The sequence below is a fragment of the Haliotis rubra genome, unplaced genomic scaffold (assembly GCF_003918875.1).
Source record: "Haliotis rubra isolate DU_JTF1 unplaced genomic scaffold, ASM391887v1 Scf4, whole genome shotgun sequence".
NCBI lineage: Eukaryota > Metazoa > Mollusca > Gastropoda > Lepetellida > Haliotidae > Haliotis > Haliotis rubra.
Genome location: NW_025767079.1, coordinates 5,537,938 through 5,563,394, shown reverse-complemented (window position 1 = coordinate 5,563,394; position 25,457 = coordinate 5,537,938). Strand labels below are relative to the sequence as shown.

General features: G+C 41.0%; 1 protein-coding gene across 1 annotated transcript; it reads left to right on the top strand.

Moving 5' to 3' along the window:
* Window positions 1-781: 781 nt before the first annotated feature.
* On the top strand, window positions 782-22,591 carry LOC124287289 (DBH-like monooxygenase protein 1). The gene is made up of 10 exons (XM_046723788.1): window positions 782-884; window positions 6,454-6,608; window positions 6,982-7,092; window positions 14,630-14,813; window positions 16,006-16,209; window positions 17,183-17,308; window positions 18,286-18,374; window positions 18,715-18,814; window positions 20,811-20,974; window positions 22,469-22,591. The coding sequence occupies exons 1-10, from the start codon at window positions 872-874 to the stop codon at window positions 22,559-22,561; spliced, it is 1,239 nt and encodes a 412-aa protein (XP_046579744.1). The 5' UTR covers window positions 782-871; the 3' UTR covers window positions 22,562-22,591.
* Window positions 22,592-25,457: the final 2,866 nt, after the last annotated feature.

Below are 25,457 nucleotides of genomic sequence, written 5' to 3'. Positions count from 1 at the left end.
AAAAGTGTGAATGGTAATGTTCTGGGCATGTTTGTGTTCCTAATCAAACGAGGGAGTATGGCCGGAAAAATGTCGCCAAAAATCGAACTTAGGCCGTCAGCGTTAAGTGAGCGAGTGAGTGAGTGAGTTTCGTCTTACGCTGCTTTTAGCAATATTCCAGCAATATCACGGCTTCACACGTCTGCGTAAGGAGTAAAGAGCTGATCCGCTATAATACCTCTCCATCCGATCACTTTCCCCACGATCACTTTCCCCAACATATTACGGTGGATATAACAATGTGCCATGTGTGCGTGCGTGTGCGTGCGTGTGCGTGCGTGTGTGTTAGTGAATAGTTATCAAATTACAAACAGCAGCGAACATTGTTTTAGCATATGCCAGCATGTCTTTGATTAATAAAATGTTTCACTGACCTATCACTGTTCGTTGATCTTGTTTCGACTTTAGAAACCATGGAAAGTTGTAGCTCGTCATGCTACTTAAAATCATTCTGGTATACAGCGCGGAGAAATCAAAAAGAAATCAAGAAGAAATAACCATGACTTGTCGGGATTCGAACCGATACTGATATGATCCTGCGACACCCAAGGGAGGTAGCTCTTCACAGTGAATACGAGCTACGAAAAACGACAGGGACCACATTTAACATACAGGGTGTTTCATTGCATATGAAAAAGAAGAGTTTAATGTGACGCGTGACAGAACCGAAATTCACTCACTCACTCACGCACGCACCCATCCAAAACCCACCCACGCACTCACTCACCTCTAAAATCGGCCCAGCCACTCCTAAACATTTCCCACACAATGAACCGGTGACCTCTGTCATGTGCTAGTTGGAGTAAATCTCTCATGGAAGTGGGATGTCACAATGACCGGCAAAGGTACGTGATTACAAGTTACTTTGATTCTGTCATATCGATTTGGTTATATTGAAAGTGGTATAAGTGTAGCTATTGATAAGTATACGATAATTGTAAGGCTGGTGGTATCCTTCCTAGGATACTACCCTCAATAATGCTATTTTTCTGAAACTGTATGGAAAATAAATGCGTTTTGCGAGTCTGGACAAATTGCAGGTCACGAGATAAGACATGAGCTAAAGTGCTGTATTTCACACCACACTTCTCTAAAAATAAATAATGTATTTCTCTCAATAATACCAACGCATTTAGATTAGAATATAGAAAAAAGTTCGAATGTATTAATGCAACGTTGCATTAAATTGACTCTCGCGCCCTCTACTGGCCGAACATTATTTCAAGCTTTCTCATAGAGTTTTGTCCCTTATGTCTCATTGCGAATACCCTACGTACAACTTGTGATTGAAACCAGTTCGGCAAACACCGACAACACTGCGTGCGAGTCTTCGCTGTACGAAGCAACTGTTTACATTCCATATATGGCAAGTGTTTCAATTATCGATTTCAGGCAAGTCGTAAGGGATATGTCTTTTATTTATAAATTCTGACTGTGTTTCTCATAGTATTAATAATTTTACTATTTATTGTGCGACCCTGATTGTATTTCTGGGAGCATTACTTGTTCCCAATAACAATATCTTTCTGGACTGTCTCTTGGGATCAAAACTTGAGTGTGTGTCTCGTGGGTGCAATAACTTAACAAAATATTATGTAACCATGGTGTTAATGCTGAATATGTCTCGTGGATGTAATAACTTTGAGAAATCATTGTGTAACCATTGTGTTACGCCTGAATATGTCTCGTGGGTGCAATAACTTAAGAATATGTCTCGTGGATGTAATAACTTTGAGAAATTATTGTGTAACCATGGTGTTACGCCTATATGTCTCGTGGATGTAATAACTTGAGACATTATTGTGTAACCATGGTGTTACGCCTGAATATGTCTCGTGGATGTAATAACTTGAGAAATTATTGTGTAACCATGGTGTTACGCCTCAATATGTCTCGTGGATGCAATAACTTGAGAAATTATTGTGTAACCATGGTGTTACGCCTGAATATGTCTCGTGGATGTAATAACTTGAGAAAATTATTGTGTAACCATGGTGTTACGCCTCAATATGTCTCTCGGATGTAATAACTTGAGAAAATTATTGTGTAACCATGGTGTTACGCCTTAATATGTCTCGTGGATGTAATAACTTGAGAAATTATTGTGTTACCACGGTGTTACGCCTGAATATGTCTCGTGAATGTAATAACTTGAGAAATTATTGTGTAACCATGGTGTTACGCCTGAATATGTCTCGTGGATGTAATAACTTGAGAAATTATTGTGTAACCATGGTGTTACGCCTGAATATGTCTCATGGATGTAATAACTTGAGAAATTATTGTGTAACCATGGTGTTACGCCTGAATATGTCTCGTGGATGTAATAACTTGAGAAATTATTGTGTAACCATGGTGTTACGCCTGAATATGTCTCGTGGAAGTAATAACTTGAGAAATTATTGTGTAACCATGGTGTTACGCCTGAATATGTCTCGTGGATGTAATAACTTGAGAAAATTATTGTGTAACCATGGTGTTACGCCTCAATATGTCTCATGGATGTAATAACTTGAGAAATTATTGTGTAACCATGGTGTTACGCCTGAATATGTCTCGTGGATGTAATAACTTGAGCAGTTATTGTGTTACCATGGTGTTACGCCTGAATATATGTCTCGTGGATGTAATAACTTTAGAAATTATTGTGCAACCATGGTGTTACGCCTCAATATGTCTCGTGGATGTAATAACTTGAGAAAATTATTGTGCAACCATGGTGTTACGCCTGAATATGTCTCGTGGATGTAATAACTTGAGAAGTTATTGTGTAACCATGGTGTTACGCCTGAATATGTCTCGTGGATTCAGTAACTTGAGAAATTATAGTGCAACCTTAGTGTTAATCCTGAATATGTGTCCCGTGGGTGCCATAACTTCAGAAATCATTGTGTCAACATCTTTGTTTTAATCCTTAGTATGTGTTTCGTGGGTGCAATAACTTAAGAAATTAACGTGGAGTGAATTTTGACTGAGTGTTTGGGTTTTATACGTTCAGAGATCAATGCTTCTTAACAATACTGAGACTGGATATTCTCGAATGTTGATATTTATATCCCTGCAACAATGGTTGTTTACGAATCGTGGTTGATAGTAATCACCTGCTGTTCCATGTCATGTCTGTATTCCGTAGTTCACAGCTGTCCGTGCTTTGTTCGACTGGCTATTTGATATTGACTCGGTCACACAATTCAATCAAGAGGAAATCTAATTTGGTGCAATTATAAGAATTATTTAATTCCGAAAAAATAGTTAAAATTAGTTGCCTGAACAGGCGAATTATTATTTACAATTCCTTTCAGACTTAACAGTGTTTTAGTTCACAAAATTTCTTAACAAAAAAGCAGTTGATGTTAACCATTATCATCAAACCAGACTCGCATTGTTTTTACATAGGCCTTGGAGCTGTAGTATACGCCTTAAATACGAGACATATTCAGGTGGGGCATGGTGGGCGAGCTGGCTAAAGCGCCAGGCTAGTGATCCAGCGAGCATGAGGTGACCGGATCGAGTAAACCTGTGTGTGCAGAACTCTGTGCACTTAAAAGAACCCACGAATCCGTTGGTATATGACCAGATGGTGGCGACATGAATACGTGCAAACACCTAGTTGCGGGTACAGCAACGTGCAGTAAACTTGGACAAAGTACTGTGACTATGTGTCCCAGTCCACCCAGCTGTGAATGGGTACCTCGTACGGATGGGAAAGCCGCAATAACTCGGTGCGCCTAGTGGCTGCAAGAGTTGTATGATCCCCAGGGAGTTGAGATTGATAATAAGATAATAATAAAAAAACTACCAGCGCCTTGAGCATGCACTAGTGCGTGGATATGTGCGCTATATAAATATCCAATAATAATAATAATAATAATAATAATAAATCAATAAATATTTTTCCCTCCCAAGGTCTGCGGACCCGTGAAGATCCGGGGTAGAATAGGTCTTGCCACAAAAGGCGACTATGCTTGTCGTAAGAGGCGACTAACGGGATCGGGTGGTCAGGCTCGCTGACTTGGTTGACACATGTCATCGGTTCCCAAATGCGCAGTACGATGCTCATACTGTTGATCACTGGATTGTCTGGTCCAGACTCGATTATTTACAGACCGCCGCCATATAGCTCTAAACTAAACTCACTCACTTCCAAGGTCTGCGACCGTGAAGATCCCGGTTACAATTGGTCTTCAGCAACGCATGCTTGCCATAGGAGGCAACTAACGAGATCGGGTGGTCAGACTCGCTCATCATATCCCAATTGCGTAGGTCGATGCTCATGATGTTGATCACTGGATTGTCTGGTCCAGTCTCGATTTACAGACTGTTGCCATTAACAGGAAGTTTAAGTAAGTGAGTGAGTTTAGTTTAGCAATATTCTCGCAATATCACTGCGGGGGCACCAGAAACGTGCTTCACACGTTGTAGCCATGTGGGGAATCGAGCCCGGGTCTTCGGCGTGACGAGAGAACGCTTAACCACTGGGCTACCCCACCGCCCCTTTAAATGTGAAGAAACTGCATCAGTTCATATTGATAGAATGATGATCAGTATGCAAGTTTTCAATGTCATCAAATGATTGTGACAGTATCCAACGTGAGTTTGTCACAATGCATTGTGTTTTAGCAGAGCGGAATGCGGGTTTGAATGTTTCTCTTGCAATCTAGGTTTGTGCGAGAAAATTATATTTATAACATTTGAAATAAGGTTTTAAATACAAAAGCGTCAAAAATATTCCAAACGGTATGTACACACATGTAAACATCATGAATTTTGTTAATTGTCGCAATTCACCTACTCCTTTCAAACACCTCCTATTGATCCGTTGTTTGATAGTTGAAGGTATACTGAAACATATTGTTATTATGTTTCTCAACTTCCAGACAACAACAACAATAATAAGACGTACCTCACATCCGACAATTGCAATATTCCGTTGGACATGTATCCTCCGATCCACATTTGATAACAGCATGTGATACTTTACCAACTTACCTAATACCTTAACGGAAAAAACGAGGTGTTCGTGCATCTTGCCGTGTTGCATAACCGTTACACACAACTGATTCACTTCCAGCACTGAATCCATGTTTCCGTGGGGGCGGTGGGGTAGCCTAGTGGTTAAAGCGTTCGCTTGTCACGCCGAAGACCCGGGGTCGATTCCCCACATGGGTACAATGTGTGAAGCCCATTTCTGGTGTCCCCCGCCGTGATAGTACTGATCTTACTGACATATTGCTAAAAGCTCACACTTACACTCACTCATGTTTCCGAGTGAGTGGGTCTGATTTTTAAGGGTGGGTATTGAAGAGAATATTTATATTGCGATGTATTGCGATGTGAAAGCATGTATTGCGATATGTATTGCAATATATTGCATGAAGTATTTCTAAACAAAACACTACTATAATCGAGTTACTGATTGATTTATAGAGCAAAAACACAACAAAATCACTATGCTTGATTAAGCTTTAATAACAAATTTTAATCATGATAAAATAAAAATGTGACTAATATTTGGCACAAATGAAACAAGGAAATACCCGAAGATTTCCGAGTGTTACGACGTTTTCCGAATGCAAGTCAAAATACCGGTTTTCGATCAGCGTATCGCAATACGTATCGTTCTCATGTCTGAACCGGTAAATACCGGTAAACCGGTTATATTGCGCAGCCCTACTGATTTTACGCCGCTTATAGCAATATTCCAGCAATACCATGGCGAGGGACACCAGTCATAGGCTTCACAGATTGTACCCATGTGGGGAATCGAACCCGGGTCTTCGGCGTGACGAGAGAACGCTTAACCACAGGGCTACAGACCGTCCCCAATGTTTCCGAAGCTAATGCAGTGAATCTTATATAGAAGTTATCTAAGTTACCTGCCACGTGATGACTTGCGAAACCAACAAAACTAGTGATTGACATAAAGAACATCGATCTGACCAAGTCAGTGAGCCTGACCACCCGATCCCGTTAGTCGCCTCTGGCGATAAATATAGGTTGCTGATGACCATATTCTGGATTATTGCTGAGTACGGTGTTAAAAATCGACAAACAGTTGTATCATGTTGGATTGTTTGACATGACGCGGTATTAAGATAAACGAGTCGCCAACCCATTTTCATGTATTCTTACGGGATCGGGTGGTCAGGCTCGTAGTCTTGGTTGACACATGTCATCGGTTCCCATTTGCGCAGATCGATGCTCATGCTGCTGATCACTGGATTGTCTGGTCCAGACTCGATTATTTACAGACCGCCGCCATATACCTGGAATATTGCTGAGTGCTGCGTTAAACTAAACTCACTCACTCATGTATTCTTAGATGTGTTTAAATCACGCAGCAAATCTAGATGCCTCAGACAATTGGCTTATATGGTATCGCCTTTTTACATGAATTTTCGTTGTTCTTCACAGAATTTATCATCTGCCTGATTCTCTATCTGGCGAGGGACGTCACAGGGGACAACTGTCCTGTCACAAATAACCCGGATGTTAAATACTTTGACATCCGCATACCGGAAATAGAAGTCCCGGACTCGGAAACAACCTATGTTTGTCAACAGTTCAAGGTTATTGCTTATACAAAGTAAAGGCTGGTCTTACTTCATGTTCAAATTATTGCTTTATATCATATCACCTATTTTGATTATTTTGTGTTTGCTTTGAATTTCTTTGGTAAACTCGTTTGGACGATGTTTTAAATCTCCCCAGGAATCATGGAATTCAATACGATTGTTCCAAACCGCGACGGGCCACTTTCGTCAAGGCTGAATTTAAGGATATTCAATTTAATTATTTTTTTTAAATTCAAGGCATTATGATAACTTCTACCTTTGTGGACAGTTTTTACAAAAAAAACATCTCACTCTTTCTTTGTTTGAGTAACGTAATTTAAGGCATTATGCCCATTTAATTCAATTTCTTTTACTGTTATATGTACAGGTTCCCGATGAGGAGACATACCACGCTGTGGCCTTTGAGCCCTTGATCGACAACCATGACGTCATGCACCACCTGCTTCTGTTTGGCTGCCAACACGAGATTGGGGACATGGTGAGACTTAAACTCACTTTATACAGAGCAGTGAGTGAGTATGGTTTTACTCCGCTTTTAGCAATATTCCACCAACATCACGGCGGGGGACACCAGAAATGGGCTTCACACAATATACCCATGTGGGGAAACGAACCCGAGTCTTCAGAGTGACAAGCGAACACACTAACCACTAATTATATAAGCTACCACACCGCTGCATAATGAACTTACTGATTCAGATAAGTCAGATTGTTAGATTTAGACCTGTATATTTGGAGCAGTATTTCTTGAAACGCATGCTGAACTTGTATTCATTGGATACTCAATAGCCTTGTATCTTTAGTGGACATCTAACAGACACTCGTCCTATGATACAAGCTCTGAATGCAACAGATGATGAAAGTTAAAAGCCTTTTCTGTGATGACGGTGTATAGGGGAAACCAACAGTTACTGCATTCAAGTAAGAAATCTTGAGGAACAGACTGAAACAACACTTGTCATATTCTTTTCGTGACTGAGTATGGTTTTACGCCGCTTTTAGCAATATTCCAGCATTATTGTGGCGGGGAACACCTGAAATGGGCTTCACACATTGTATCCATGTAGGGAATCGAACCCTGGTCTTCAGGTTGACGAGCGGACGCTTTAACCACAAGGCTACCCGACCGCCCCTTCTTGTCGTGAGGTACAGCTGACAAATTTGCTTACAAGGATATATCTCAACATTAAGTATAGGTATATTTACCGGATATCACCACGCTTGTGGGGTTTCAAATCTGTACATGTCAGAGATCTGTTATTCTATGGAAACCCGAGAAAAACCGAAGAATGAAAACTATAGGTTTGTTGTAGTAACCAGGTAAATGTGGGACTCATGTTTACACGTTTAAACATTCTCAAGCATCAGGTAAACTTTACAAAAAGTGCATATCCATCACAGCGACTTGTTCAAACCAAACAGATTGTGAATGACAATTGTGCTTTGTTGTTAGTTTTTCTGTATGGCGGCGGTCTGTAAATAATCGACTTTGAACAAGACAATCCAGTGGTCAACAGTATGAGTATCGATCTACGCAATTGAAATGTCAGTGACTGTTTCCAATTGTTTGATCGGTATTCTAGAAGTTGGTGAGTCAATAATAACACATACATCCTCGTGGATAAGAACTTCTTGTTTATTGAAAAGAGCGACGTTTCGGTGTAGATTCTTACACTGTTTTCAAGATTCCACCGAAACGTCGCTCTATGCAATTAACAAGAAGTTATCCATAAAGACGTATGCATTATAAACTTTTAGTGTCAACACAAGTAGAACTAAACCATATTATTTTTTCCACCTAAAATTTTGATAACACAGCTAATTTACCTAGGATCGACTATTACATAATGTGGTGGTGGATGTCGGTGTGAGGAGGATTTGTATGTTGATAGACATTTATGTATGTGAATCATTTCTTTAAAACAATCATAAGTGTTCATGACGCTACTGTTTAGTCAAACATGTAAAGGAGGTCCACAACTTAACACCGGGCGGTGGGGTAGCCTGGTGGTTAAAGCGTTTGCTCGTCACGCCGAAGACCTGGGTTCGATTCCCCGCATGGGTACAATGTGTGAAGCCTATTTCTGGTGTCCCCCGCCGTGATATTGCTGGAATATTGCTAAAAGCGGCGTAAAACTAAACTCACTCACTCACTCTTTAAACAGGTTATTATGACCTTGACATGCGTGACCTCGAGGACTCTCCTGTGATGCTGGGGATGAAGACCTCCACAGTACCCTTCATTGTCGAGAATGCCGATTCATGAAGATATGTTTTTACAACGTGACACTGATTTAAGCGTCATCGTTGCTCATGCTATCGTCCCTCGGTTTACCCGATGACGGCTTGATTACTGAAATTGTACTTCTAGCAGCAAGAAACAAGATCAGCGTCGAGCTCTATAAAGCTGACGAGCTACGATGCAACGGATACAACGTCCCCCGCCGTGATATTGTTGGATTGCTAAAAGCGGCGTAAAACTAAACTCACTCACAACTTAACACCATACACACAAATGCTTGGGGAGGTGTATCCACATGTTTAGTAGTACTATGGAAGTTTCACGTTATATTTACATTTACACTGTCCGTTTACGACCCTTACACTGTAACCCCATAAACTCTTGTGAATTTAACGGATGGCAATTTAACGAAATGATTGACGGTGAAGTCTTCATTACACGTGGCAAGATTTCAGCGGCCTGTGGTAAAGTGGATCCTTATGCCATATGTTACTCATTACTTCATTACGTCACTGCTGCACAATAACAAATCAATATACTGTGATAACATTACCGAACCAATGAAATATATACTCATTTCTGTCAATGTGGTTATATTCCATTTACCTGTGACCGAACATATAGGAGAGTAAATCTCAACCTTGTCATTCACTAGGTAATAGGTATTCAAACCTGAGTCCAAGAATTACATTTACAATGAATTTCATATTGACATATTTCAACCCCTCTATCATAGTTTGAAATCTCTTCTTTTTAACGAACCCGTGAAGATCTGGGATAGAATTGATCCTCAGTAGCCCATGCTTGTCGTAAGAGGCGACTAACGGGATCGGATGGTCAGGCTCGCTGACTTGGTAGACACATGTCATCGGTTCCCAATTCGTAGATCGATGCTCATGCTGTTGATCACTGGACCGCCGCCATATAGGTGTAATATTGCTGAGTGCGGCGTAAAACTAAACTCACTCACTCACTCTTTTAAATGATAAATGCAAATATGGCGGCCAAAATGAAAGGTACATTTCAAACGTTAGGTATATGGGCATCGGGTGATACATTCACTTCCTGGAATCCATACATTGGAAAAATATCCTTTGGTGTGGTGTTTGGAGTGAGTGAGTGAATACTGAACATGACATCAGCAATAGTTCAGCCATATCGTGACAAAAGCAAAGTTGACGATAAGGAATACATGTATATTATAAAACATGTCGTCATTGGACAGTAAAACAACTAGAGTATCACAGTTAGGATTAAAACCTGCATGTAACGTTACAATCATCGCACTATTCAAACTGTACACCGGGCGGTGGGTAGCCTAGTGGCTAAAGCGTTAGCTCGTCACGCCGTAGGCACGGGTTCGATTCTCCACATGTAGGTACAATGTGTGAAGCCCACTTCTTGTGTCCCCCGCCCTGCTATTGCCGGGATATTGCTAAAAGCTGCGTAAAACCACTCACTCACTCAAACAGTACACAATATACAAACAGGCTATAGATCGCCAGCAACGAAGGTAGATCACCATACTTGGGGCCATGGGGACTTACAGTATACTTTTGCTTCCTGAAATGGACCCTAGCCGGCTTTACACCATCCCTCAAGCCGTAGACGCTAGGGTTTAGAATAAGCCATAACTTAAAATGACACTTTTGCAATGATTAAAACTTACTTGATGAAAATTTGCTTTGAATCTTTTGGGACTTACGTATCCTCTCAGGAGGACACTTATTTTACAATACTTTAACCACCTTTGAGGATACAGCATCTAACAATCTCGGTAGCTTATCTAATCTATCAATTAAAACATAAACATATGAACTTAAAGGGAACTCATCCAGAGCAATTTTCGTGGACTGGTTGCTTTTGTTATTGTTTTCTCCCGTGAGTACCCGGATGATATCCCAGAATTCTTGACTGGTTCGTGACCTCTGCTGCGCCACCCAAATGCGCAATTGATAGTATATGTATAGACTGATCAAAAAAGATCTTTTTTATTCGATAATATTTCCATTTTCATTATTATGATAACAAATGAAAACATATTGATGTTTAACCATTTGCAAGTGGTAAAACATGTTAGGACTGAAAAATAACGAAGTCAATGTATGTCTATATATTTTATCTTATAATCCTAATTAGTTTATTATCATATTTGTATTCATTTTGAAACACGATCTGCTTATACTTATAGTGAATGTATAAAATGACTGTAATATCTAGACATTTTATTGATTGCCAACGCGAATCATATTCACACACACGCCCTAAGTGCGACCTAGTGTATGCTGTCTGTGTCATTATATTTCACGACGAAAAAATGATTCTGTTGAATGCTACAACAAATGAATAAAAACAAAATGCAAATATTAAACTTAAAACAGACTAAAGTTATAGCAACAATGTCAGGCTATTACCTTGTTCGAGGAATGTATCCATCAATATCCACATAAAGGAACGATATGCCATTCATCTGCAGCTGACAAAGAATCCCGTTCCATGTGATGTGTCTTTTAACAGTCTAATATGTGAAAAAAGTTATATATCGTTTTAAGTAATGGTAGTTTCTCAACTGATCACATGACTGTTTCAGGTTTTTTCACACTGGTGTATAGTCCCATTGGTCACCCAAGATAGCACACCTGGCAACGAACTGCATGATGTAATTTAGTTAGCCAATAATGAGCAATCAATCAACGTATTGACGGTTAATCCATTGAAGGAAGGGTGTTCTTACACAGGCACTTTACGACAGGGTGTATTCAGTATAGATTAGTAAACTACATACATAAACCCTACCTTTTGATATATCCGCTGTGCAAGATGAAAGCAATTACTTATTCAGAGTGTTATCGGTTAATCCTTTGATCGATGTTTGTTTTTGTAACTCAGCTGATAAGTCCTCTTGCTGCACTTCCATGCGCATATTAGATAACATGTAATACATACCTTAATTTAATAATGTTGAGTATTTACTCCAGACACGAGAAATGCCAAATGGGAACCTTTGCCGGGTAATCTGAGTGGTGTTATACCTGTCATATATTCATTAACTGACCATCAAGTGAATGATGACACATAACATGTGTAGGTTCACCAATAAAAACAAGGGTTACAGCACGAGAGTAGTAATTGCTGTATTGCATGCAAGTTTGATTGCCTGAAAAAACAACAACTTATGGCCAACACTGTTTTGAGGATGCGAACGGAACTTCATTATTGCATAAGAAATACATATAAGCATTTGCTGTGTAGTTAGTTAAAAACTCGATATACCTATTTACGTAAGTAAATTTTCAGATTTTTCTAGCAATGGCAAATTAGGGTTGTTTAGATTACGGATTCAAATACATCAAATTTGTGTTTTTATTATCACGGCATAGGTAACAGACATAATATTTTTACAGGACATAATTAAATATCGAGGTAAAAAGCACAGAAATAGGATCAAATTGGACCGGTCATTATACCATCCAGGCATTAGAAAAGCCAACACTGCTAGGGTACTACAATCAGACAAGAACTGTAGGGGATATTTTCAAATAACGGCATCTGATGGGCATCCACCCTTCCTAATGTCCCACTGTTTAGGTTGAAGAAATTCTGGTATTCGGAAAAAAATAAAATGAAAAAAATAAATGATTTTTGCTCGGTAAAAAAGAAAAAGGAAAAAAGAAATACTTTTTTCATACTTTATTACGTGTGCATCTCATACTATATCATAATAAGCAAATTTTGGTATTTGTGCAACAATCTGTGCTGGCTTGTCATGGGAAGAAGAGGCTTGCTTTCTCATCTTAACTCGACACTTGATTTTTTAGAGCACTTCCACCAGCTTTTGGTCTTTGAGGCTGATGTTTTGGTATACATGTATCCATTCCAGCATAACTTCTTGCCATCCTTGTTACTCTCTATCACCTCCATTTTCATAATGACACTAAATGCACTTCTTTACTATTCTTTACTATTTTATACATTCCCAATGAACAGCCAATGAGAAGCCAAGAAAACTCATTAGCTACTCAGCTACTCACCAATTACTTAAGAGTCCCATAATGTCTTGATTAACTGGTGCATGTTGATACAAGAAACAGGTTCCCTTGTAGAATACCTAACATCAAAGACCACAATCCCAGCTGGATACTCATGGTTATACCACTACTTATACTCGTTAGACAAAATTTTGGTGAGTTTGTTTTGCCAATTTTACATACACCAATTTCCCCCATTTATTTCTTTTTTTCCTTTTTCCCCTTACTTTTTTCCGCTTTCTTCTTTTCCTTTTTCTTTTTATCCTACATTCGAAATTCTGCCATGATGGACAGTAGCCCAGTCCCCATGTCCGCCACGGTCGAGGGAGCAGGTAGTGACCAGCCTGCATCTTGGCTTCGTAATTAGACTCTTGGCTAGATACATTAATCGCTCTGGATCAGTGCCCCTTTAAGTGTAACGAAGGCTTTCATTGGCTGGTTCACTTGCCGCTACACTCAGGGCTGTTTGCGTATAAAGCTGTTGGGTTTTGTAAATAATACATGCTCATTTTTTGTCTGTAACATTTTGCAATCAACAGACACCATATCATGTCATGTGTACAAGTATCACACCAGCCTGTCTGTGTAATTACATGTGACAGACAGAATGAAGGTGCACGAGCCATAAATCAATGTATTTTGTTTATGGTGTATAGCCTGATAGGTGTTAAGTTCAAATTGCATGTGGTCAGTGATCGAAGTTGTGTATTGCTTATTGTCATTAGCAGACAGGCAGGCAGACACATAGGTGTCAATAAAACAGACTTTGAGTTTTGTCTGTGACAAAGACATATCTATATCACAGTTAGAAATTCTGACAATGCTAAATAATGACGTTGATGTTAAGTATTGAACTGAGAAAGTGACTCGGTAAGAAGAACGTGTGGTGAAATAATCAAATGAAATTATATAAACAGTTAAATCGGTAGTCTCCTGTCATAACATATAAAAAAGCTCGTGACTGTGAAATATCAACAAAACATTAGGAAAATAGCTCACATCAAAGAATACTCCGAGTACTCACCGCCAGCGAAGGTTTTCCGTCTTGAAACGTCGAACGCCTCACTGGTTGACACATAGCTGAGTAGATCTAGATCCTTAACAATGTTCTTTTTTGTAACGAGTAGATTATTTACTACTTATTTTTTGTGTACACAGCCAAGATTAGACTACTCCTGCTCACGACCTTATAATCCGGACTTCCCGCTTCCAAGCTGCGCGAACCTATTCACTGCGCATGCGACATGAGCGCGGTGCAGCGCAGCACAGCTGTTGAAACCACTTTTCACCCAAGCTGGGGTGAATTTAATGAATCGTTTGAACTCCCATTTCGCGTTATTTTTCAACTTTATAAGTTGAATTTGCATTTTTGACCGTTTGTTACTGTAAGTCCATACCGAAAGGTATCAGAATCTGCAAATTGTGTTTTACATTGCATGTCACCTTTAAAAAAGCAATAATTAAACGAAAACTGACATTATTAAGAAGGTCCTTCGTAGACAATGCTTTGAGATAGTTATCCCGTTTTAATCACAAGGGACACAGAATGGAGGATACTCACCTCAACAAATATTCATGAGTATATACTGAGTATATCTAAAATTGCCAATACGACATCGTCTTAATGTGACCTCTACAAATCTGGACTGACAGTGTATGGACATTCCCTTCATCTCAAAAGATAAATATGGTCCACACTGCTTCCATCTCAACTCCTTTGAAATTCCATAAATTTGTTTCAGTAGAATCCTCATCAGTGTAGTGGTATCGACCAAAGATGCCAATCTTGGTTGGCGCAGTGGACCATGGGAGTTGAGGGACAGGTGTGCGCGCATCCAGGAACTGGCATCCGGTTTGGGAAAGGCTCATATCCCTTCATGTCTCTACAGATACACTGGAACAACGCGCGGAGGGTACAGAACATGACAGGTATTTTTCAACCATGTTGGCCCAGTTGCCGATGGCGCCGTACATTCGATGAACAGAGTTGTGGCCCCTTGCGGTGGCATAAACCTGTGATAGATCGTTGTGATTCGAGGTTTGCACCATATGCATGCTCACTGGTTAGACCAAAGCTCTAAACGTCTAAGGCTGCTCTCATCACTTATCACTGGTTCAGAAATGTGTTTCAAGGAGCTTTGAACTGAGTCCACTCACTCATTCAATAGCTACAATTACATCTCTATTTCGCGTTTGTTAATATGCGTATCCAGACGCACAGAGGCGCACAAAGATCGTGACAGACACTTTTAGAAAGGTTTTGTGACAGAGTACACATGTACCTGAAAACGTCTAAAAGCTTCGTAAAACCCATCTCACTCACTCCATACCATTCAAAGCTGGAATTCAAACGAGTGAGTGAGTGAGATGGGTTTTACGCCCGGTTCAGCAATATTCCAGCAATATCACGGCGGGGGACACCAACAATGGTCTTTATACATTCTAGCCATAAGGGGAATCAAACCCGGGTCATCGGCGTGACGAGTAAACGCTTTAACCATGAGGCTACCCCACCGCCCCTGGAATTCAATATAAACTGACGTACAAAAGAAAGTACACACCTGGTGTTTTGAGATTATTTGAAAAGTGTTGTGATTTTGGCTGGCAACTTTGCAATTTGGCACGATATCTGTGGTGTTTTGGCAACATATTATGAAAGTCTGTGACTTATATACCACTGTAAAAACTCTTTTCAAAACATTTTCGTCGCTTTTGGGAAATGGAAAGTGATCCAAAAGCACCGGGTGTGTACTTTCTTTTGTACGTAAGTCTATGTCTAACCGTTTCTGTTGCATACGTCATTGATCACAAATTTCAAAAACAATAAAGGAAACGTGATACACTCAAACCTGATAACCGTGAAGATTGATCTTCAGCAACCCATGCTTGTAAAAGGCAACTAATGGAATCGGGTGATCAGGCTCATTTCATCGTTTCCCGAAATGCGTAGATCAATGCTCATGGTGTAAATCACCGGATTGACTGGTCGAGACCCAATCATTTACAGACCGCCACCATATAGCTAGAAACTTGCTATGAGTGGCATTAGACGCAAAAACATATCTTACTTACATGTACCTACATAAAGTTCAGACTTAAGATGTATTTCGTCTCATTTCAGATAATTCGGGCATGCGCGTATACTACACCCGGATGTTACGTCGGTATGATGCCGGGAACGTTCAAATTGGCCAGAGTGACCTTGACATTCCTCCTGGAGTAACCAATCATCTTGAAGTTGGTGGTTGTAGCGGAAACTGTACTAAAAACCTCCTGCCGTATTCAGTCTTCCTCACTAGAACATACATACACATGCATTATCTTGGTAGGTATGTTTGTTAGTTTTCCCGATCATATCATCTGAACCATCTTCAGCATTTTGCTTTGTTTTGCTTTGCTTTATGGCGGTCTGTAAATCTCGGGTGTGGACCAGACAGTCCAGTGATTGACATCATGAGCATCGATCTACGCAGTTGGGAAGCAATGACAAATGTCACCCTGAGATGGACACAGATCTAGGCGATTTGATTGGTCGAGAGCTTGCGACTTGAAGTAGGAATTAGGACAAATCCTATGTCTTACTATTCAGCTGCGACTAGTTGTATGCGACTTCAAATCGTTACGATTTGGGTGTTCTCACGTTGCAACTGTGCTGCATGCGACAAGTTGTTACTACAAGTCGCACCGTGAAAACACGCCTTTAACCACAGGGGCTGGTATTGCTGAAAATAATACGTTTAGGTTCAACACTCGTTCACTGATAGCCGTCTAGAAAAAGGTTTTATATGTAGATGGCTATCAGTGAACGAGTGTTGGACCTAGGACGTATTATTTTCAGCAATACAAGTCACTGTGCCTTTAATGATACCCAACATACCTATATAATCTAACTAGTAATAATACGCTGAATGTCTCATGTTCACTCCTGTGAGGTGAGGTGAGGTGAGGTGAGGTGAGGTGAGGTGAGGTGAAATTGGGTTTAACGTCGTGCTTGAGAATATTTCGCTCTTATGACGACGTGCAAGCGTGCGGCTGCTTGTACTAGCCCAGACTGAAACTGGTTTTATAGTGCTAGCCCACTGAGATACCATGCCGCAGTGAAGCATGAATGCCCCACTCAAACACGTTATACTGACTCCGAGCCGACCAGTCCTTGTTGTACCCATTAATGCCAAGCGCCAGGCAGGTATCATATTTTAACGTCTTTTGGTATGACGCGGTCGGGGATCGAACCCGCGACCTTCCGCTCTCCGGGCGGACGCTCTAACCACTACACCACGGAGGCGGTCTTGTTTCAGGGGTGCGAGGGGTACTCGAGGTGTACCGAGACGGGAAGCTCATGCAGACTGTCGCTGATGACGCCGACTATCAGTATCAGCTGTCGCCCATCCACGTGCACAACACACCCGTGGAAATAAAGCCAGGTGATTGGAGTTCTATTTTGTGAGTAAGGTTGGTTGGTTGGTTGTTTAAATATTCCTGTTATATGGCGAAAGTCTGTTAATGGACGAGTCTAGATCAGACAACCCAGTAATCAACATCATGAGCATCGAACTACGCATTTGGGACACAATGGCATGTGTCAACCAAGTCAGCGAGCCTGACTACCCGATCACAGGTCCTCGTGTCTTTGCGAGGATTAAATTCTTTTTAAAACATCATTAAAAAAACTACATAATGATGTATTGTACTATGAAGTATTTCGAGTCGGGGGTCATCTCAAAAACAATATGTCTTAAATCTTTAATCCTCGCAAAGACACGAGGCTATCTGCACCCGATCCCGTTAGTCGCCTTTTACGACAAGCATGGTTTGCTGAAGATTAGTTCTTACCCCGTTCTTCATGGGTTGTGAGTAAGGGAGTTTAAAGCCTCTTTGAGGGGAAACAAATAAGGGAACACTACTTCATGGCAATGTTCTTTCATTTATTCTCATATTTCCTCCCACAGCGCTATTCAAAGCTAGTGATTTAAACTGGAAAATATCAAAGGAACACTTGAATTTTCTTATGTTCCTTCATTTGTTTCTTTCAGTATATATACTGGTGAAACCCACCAGCACAGACATTCCCATGATCGTAGTCTTGGAAAGTGTGAGATTTGAACCCACGACTATACGGTTCCTGTAACTTGTACCACTTGGCCATCCGAGCCTGCTGCAAACCACCCATAGTCCGACCCCGTTAATCCAGAATTCACGCTTCATTTGATGGGAACTCCATTGTAAAACTAAAGACACTGTGACATTACATTTCGTTTTTCCGGAATATTATTTTCCTGAAAAATGGACGATTTGCCTGATATTGTTAACGGGTTTTCACTCTGTATATTGAATGGTACTGGTCATTTGCGTCTGTTTGCATTGTTGAATGGGTGGCAGTATTTCGGATCATTCCTTTCAGGAGACGAGATGCGACTCACATGTTACTTTGACACGAAAACAGGAGACAGACTCCGAAATCATCCCGTGTACTTTGGTGAAGGATCAAGCGTAAGTCGGTGATTGAGTATCGTGTTATTACGCCTTTAGTGAGTGAGTGAGTTTAGTTTTACGTCGCTTTTAGCAGTATTACAGCAATATCAGGGCGGCGGGCGGACAGAAACGGGCTTCACGCTTTCTTATCATGCGGGGAATCGAACCCAGAACCCATGTGTCAACCAAGTCAGCGATTCTGTCCACCCGATTCCGTTAGTCGCCTCTTACGACAAGAAAGGGTTACTGAAGATCAATTCTAACCCGGATCTTCACGGGTGAAAATTGTTTGAATAGATCACTGAAAATTAGTTGTGACACAGGGTGTTTGTGACACATAATCTTTTCAACATTTTAGTCGGAGATGTGTTTTGCCTTCGTGACCTACTACCCACGTGTAGACGAGCTGAATCAGTGTGTCCAGTTTGCTGAGTATGACGTGTGTGGTCAGCAAGGAGGTATGTTATGCCCTAATGTTTTTTACGACGATATTCAACTTGTTCTTGGAATGGTCTTGAAATGATGATGAAATGTGAAATACTTGCATGAAAACTATCAGACAATACAAATGTTACAAATGCTACAATCAGGGTTACACTTTCCTGTAAATTCCAAATTATGGTACCTTTGGAGATTCGAACCTACGGTCCCAGGGTGGGGCGCCAGAGAGTCAGCACACAAAATCAGCAATCTAACCTTCTCAGCCACCGTGGCAATAATGGGTCCAAACCTGGTAGTCTGCATCACGTACTTTGTGTACCCCCATCGCCGAATTTAAGCTGACCCCCCTCCGTAGTGTAGTGGTTAGAGCGTCCGCCCGGAGAGCGGAAGGTCGCGGGTTCGATCCCCGACCGCGTCATACCAAAAGACGTTAAAATATGGTACTTGTTGGTCCCTGCCTGGCGCTCGGCATTAATGGGTACATCAAGGACTGGTCGGCTCGGAGTCAGTATAATGTGTCTGAGTGGGGTATTCATGCTTCACTGCGGCATGGTATCTCAGTGGGCTAGCACTATAAAACCAGCTTCAGTCTGGGCTAGTACAAGCAGCCGCACATACACATACACACGCATGCACGTCGTCATATGAGCGAAATATTCTCAAGCACGACGTTAAACCCAATTTCACCTCACCTCACCTCACCGAATGTAAGCTATGAGTGAGTGAGTTTTGTTTTACGCAGCTTTTAGCAACATTCCATCAATATCACGACGGGTCACCAGAATTGGGCTACACACATTAAAGCTATAAAAACACCATACATCTCTTAGAAAGGTCAAATGTGACAAATGTTATATTTGGGATTATAATTTGCTTGTAAAGAACCAATCGTACTTTTAGGTTTAGTCCACACCGGTACTATGAAGAGCATTGTTGTGAGAATGAAAATGAATGATATAAATCTTGTCAACATTCCCTCGGAAGATGAATAAGCTGAAAAGTTGCATTCCATTCGGTTACAGGTAAACCCGTATCAAAAGTAATTTGGAGCAATGAAGAATTGCCTCACTGAATTATTTTGTTATAACTCCAGATGCGTGATGGCACGATGAGCCATATTTTACTGACGCTTCACATTATGATTATTTGTAGACATTCATTTCAAAATAGGCAACTCCGACAAAATGATATTCTAAGGGATAATCATATGTATTTTACATACATTATAGGATATATTTTCAGAGATAGGCTCCTAATTAAGAAGAGTATGGCTACCTGGCCACGACTTTCTAGTTTTGTACAGTAAAATGTGTCGACAGATTATTTCTACGACTTTACTGTAAATATTGCTAGCCATTGAAAGCCATTTAGAAGTTGGATGAACATGAATACATGACACGTTTTATTGATAACAACTTTTTATTCTTTACACGACGTTTCAGAACTAATTCGTCCTTCATCAGGTGAAATCAGGAATTAGCTCTGAAACGTCGTGTAAAGAATAAATTCACCGCACCCCATTTTTCCATACGCACTCTCTTGGAAAACGTGCAATATATTGGTGATGATAGAATTAATGATTGGCATTACATGACAAACATATTGTAAGACAAAATTCTATGTTTATTCCTAGTACGAGCTACGTACATGTATCTTCTTAAAACACATACTACTGATAACTTCGATATTTTATGCGGATTATTTATTTGGACTCCAGTGAAATAAAGCTGGCACATCCAATGAACATTGTCTTCTCATCGCTAGCAACTAACACAGAACGGGATCCCATACGCACGCGTACATGATTACTACCGTTACGGACACCGAAAAATCAGACGCACGACATGTGAAAATTGTTGCAATCTTGCCTGAAACGTAATTTGATTTGAAAGAGATACGATTTTCGTGACAGTAGTTTTGGAAACAAAAGAAGTAATCTGCAGCGGGTTGGGTCGTCCGAACAAAGAGACATGATGTGTAAGCTGTTTGAACTAATTTCAAAGTTCATTTCAGAAACGTCATATGGAGACTGCACATTTCCTCAGTTTTTCGGAGAGGCCAGAGAGCTTCGTATTCCGGACATCGTTGAACATTGTCGGAATGTGACGAAGGAATCCGAGTGCCAGTCGGAATGCGGGAGAAGTTTGGAAAGCATCCGCCGACATCCATGCATGAAGGTATTTTCCGAGAGAGTGAGTGAATTTAGTTTTACGCCGCTTTTAGCAATATTCCAGCAATATCACGGCGGGGTACACCAGAAATGGGTTTCACACATTGTATCCATGTGGGAAATCGAACCCGGGTCTTCGGCGTGACAAACGAACGCTTTAACCACTAAGCCACCCCACCGCCCCAGTTATTTCCCGAAACAGGGTTGGGCAGGGCAGTGAGAGATTTGGGGTGGTGGTGTGTGTTTGTCCCCGAGGAAGGTTGTGTGTTGCATCTGTGTCATGAAAAGCATAATCACTGTTGTATGTCACATCGTCATGTACCATTCTAAAGATATTGTTGTAAGAATGAATATGTATTGAATATTTTGCGCGTGATTAAATTTTGTGAACATTCCCTCGGTCGGTGAGTCACCGGAACGAGTTGTCTCCCTTAGACCGTCAACCACATCATTCACGCAAACGTCCCTGCACCGCTAAGTTTTAGATCCTGAAATATCAAAATGGTTAAGCCAACTTCACTTTAGATTTTGGAAAAGTCAATTAAAAATTCTTCAAATTTGTCATTTGTAACGTAATGTTATCAAAATCCTTTTATGAATTCGGTATCACATTTAAGCAAACTTATGATCTCTGTTACCGAATTTGACCATTTCGTTTGGTTCGTTTATTATTTAAAGCCGCACTAAGCGGTTTTAATGCTTTAACGACGGCGGTAATTATCGAGCCTGGACCAGCCAATTAAGTGACTGACATCATAAGCATCGGTATAGGTAATTGGGACACAAATTATGTACACTAAATTCCACACTATACATGAGAACGAAGCTGTGATGCCGTCATCGGAAAAGTTATGACCGAAGGATCTCGTCATCGGTTACCCCTGTCTGTCACCTGCAATTTGGCTGTGGAACGACACGAGAGCTCAAGCAATCTAACCCATTCGCCAGGAGCGAAGCTACCATTATTAAAAAAAGCCCGAGCTTACACATGATTGTCGCTAAAAAGGTTGGGCAGAGCCCTCAATACTATCTAAATATAAAGCTTTGCAACCTATCGGGCTTACACGAAAAACTGGCTTGCTACGCGCCTGTTCGCTCACTCACAAACCATCCCTCCCCCTCCTACACCCCCAACCACCACCCCACCCTCCCTTCTATCGACCCACACTCATTTACTCGCTCCCCTACTCGCTTCGTGGAGATCCGATTTAGAATTGGTCTCTCGTTACCTCTACTTGTACGAAGCAGCTAACGTGACCGGTGGCCAGTATGGCTGACTTGGTTGACACATAACATCGGATCCCAGTTGCTTAAAACGAAGCTTATGATGTCAACCAGTGTATTGTCAGACAGACTATAGAATAGGTTATTTAGTGACCACCGCATCAAGACTGCATATTCCCGAGTGCGTCCTTAAACAAAACACACAGTCGTGCACCCGTAACACCTCGAATTCCAGCTTGCCATACCCATCCACTCACCACCCCAATGTCTGTTTCAGGGCCGACTGGCGGTATATGCCGAAAGGAATATGCTGTCAAAGGTAGAAGATTGGAAATGGATCAAACCTTTGTTGAAGAGAGTTGACTGTTAAGGCACGAAAAATAAAATACATATAAAAACCGCGTTGCAAGGGAGTGAGTTGCAACGAAATGGAATAAGCGTTTTTAGAATTTCGCGCATAAATGTTTTCACGAAGGTGTCAATATGCTCTAACATTGTAGGGGTACTGGGCTGTAGGGGTTATGGCATGTAGGGGTTTTGGGAGACAACCTGTACAACTCGTTATCGGTGTCTCTGGCGTCGCTTGCATACTGAGAGTTGCCTCCCGCAGCCGTGCAAGGATACGGCTCTATTTTATATATGACCACAACACCTTCACCCATGTTTGTGGGTGGTCATAAGAAAGTCAATTTCAGAGTTCTAGCTCGGCACCAAAGCACTCTTGATATCACAAACACGTACACACGCACGCACGCACGCACACAGAGCGATCACACTGAACTGCCGTTTTAAGCGGCTGTAAACCAAATGCATACTTGCCAAACAAGTCAAAGATTAAAAATTGCGGGAAATTGGCCAAAATCTCGCGTTATCGTTTCGTACGGCACGTTTCCGAAAAACTGAGAATGCCCCTTATGGGTTTCCATACTTTTAAGAAGGAAACAATTATGAATACAGAGCGCATCGCACTATATAAAATTACATGTCATTGTAAAGAAATCAGGCGATGTTCAGGATATACAAAAGCAGTATAACAAGTCTAATAGGGGTTTCCGTGCTAAACAAACAACAGGCACTGAATTGTCTTCATGTACATTATGTCGAGACCGACATACCGATCTCACCGCCTCAGCTGTTTCCATGTTTAAATGGAAAGCTCTGTTGTTTAGTCAGATTGTTTGGCTTACCAAAACATTACATGAATGTTTTTGTGTCTGTCGCCAGGATGATCAATGGCTTTCATGCATTGTATCCTAATTATTCATTGCCTCGTATCGGTGATCGATACGACGCTATACGATCTCTTTGTTTTCTTTTGTGTAGTACTCAATGGACAGTGTTTGAAGCACACCGACTTGATTTTCCCCATGGTAAATACACGCAATGAATAACTGATGAGATCCAATGATCTGGACGAAAAAACACTTCTGTCATGTCAACAGAAAGTAACCTTCATTAAAAGTGCGTTAGTTCTTGAAACGAGGTGCTTGTCGTTTGAGCCTTGAGGGCGGTGGGGGAGCCTAGTGGTTAAAGCGTTCGCTCGTCTCGGCGGAGGCCCGGGTTCGATTCCCCACATGGGTACAATGTGTGGAGCCCATTTCTAGTGTCCCCCGCCGCGATTTGGCTGGAATATGGCTAAAAGTGGCTTAAAACCATGCTCACTCACTTTTGACTTGACTATTACATCGGCGAACGATAGATCGATGTCGGTCGTGTTATTCTTGTAGGTTACGGAAAGGGACGAGTGGTGACGAATGAGGTCGTTTTCTGTAGCTAAACTTCCGGACAAAAGAAAGTATACACTCACGTTTGACTGAGCTAAAAAGGAGAGAAACATGAATTTATTTTTTTCGATGGTGATGTTTTTTTTCGGAATGTGTTCTTGGATCTTAAGTTTGAAGTGTTTCAACGACAGTTTTCAGCCTAGTACCGGTTTGGAAACGCTCGCTATTTCTTGGTTAAAGTGAATTTCAAGTATATACTTTCTGCGACCGACAGTTCATATAGAAGGTATGCCATTAAAATATAAACCGCTCCGAAAATAACAGATCAGTGCAAAGAAATATTATTTTTCACCCAAACAATGCATCGATATAATTCAGAGTGAATAAGAGGTGAGAAAACTAATTTTTTTTTATGTTTGCAGAACTCAGTTAAACATTTCAGAGAATTCGTTTGAATTGAATGTCAATAAATAGCACTGAGGGTTAAACAAAGAAACCTGTGTTGTAAGTTAAACCGTGTAGCGAATTTAGACATCGCCTTTGGATAAACTTGGATTGGATCGGGGACATAAATAACTGAGACAACGAAATATTCACGATAACATTTCATGATTCATGAGGGGCGGTGGGTTAAGTCTAGAGGTTACAGCGTTCGCTCGTCACGCCGAGGCCCGGGTTCGATTTCCCACATGGCTACAATATACTATTAAAAAAAAGAAACGTATAACCCAGAAATCTGTTGCGAAAATGTTGTATTTTCAAACATGTATAACACGTCCACAAATAGACTTTAGTACATGAATCTTTACATCAGTTTAGAAGAAGGTAATGTCTATACAACCAAGTGGATAATTTTAGATAACTGAGACGTTGAGCGCAATGGTGACGACGTAGCATGGTTCCGACGTCGGGTCTCCTGGTTCTCAGTCCAATCTCTCTCAACCTGTTCCGTACAGTTTGACTGGATATCCTCCGAAGTCCAGGCACACGTGGCAGTACGATCACTCAAATGTAGTACCCGGATGTACCGATCTTGGGCTGCAGTGGTGACTCGAGGTATGCCTGTACGGGGACGGTCATTTGTTATACCTGTTTGGTTGTAACGAGCTGCAACCAGTAATATCCAGCTCAGACGCCTGGCAACAGAAAATTGGTAATCTCCAGCGTGCATTCTTCCAATGGCGATGTTCCGATCCGTGTCGCAGCGTCAAGACTTGGCGTAGTGATTTGACCTTTAAACTCCTTCAAAACGCATGCCGATTTCCGAAAGTAATCTGGATTTTTATAGCCGGACAGTGAATGCTCTTTGTTGCACAATTTCAACTGGAAGGTGATTTCTGTTGCGTTGTGGCGATGCCATTTTAATTCTTGTAAGAAATCTCAGCAAAATCAACATTTTCAGGTAAAGTCGACTTTTCACTTGTGCAATTGTGTAAAATCATGCTATTAACACTTTTGTTACATATTTTGACGATTGTTTGAACACAATAGGTAATTAATAGATTTTAAAAAATACAAAACGCCTATGCGTTTCTTTTTGGG

Bases quoted from the DNA above. Each gene is read 5' to 3' on its own strand.
- LOC124287289 (XM_046723788.1), top strand. The intron at 14,814-16,005 runs GTATTTTTCAAC...GTCTCATTTCAG, and splicing joins GAGGGTACAGAACATGACAG to ATAATTCGGGCATGCGCGTA. The intron at 18,375-18,714 runs GTAAGTCGGTGA...TCAACATTTTAG, and splicing joins ACTTTGGTGAAGGATCAAGC to TCGGAGATGTGTTTTGCCTT.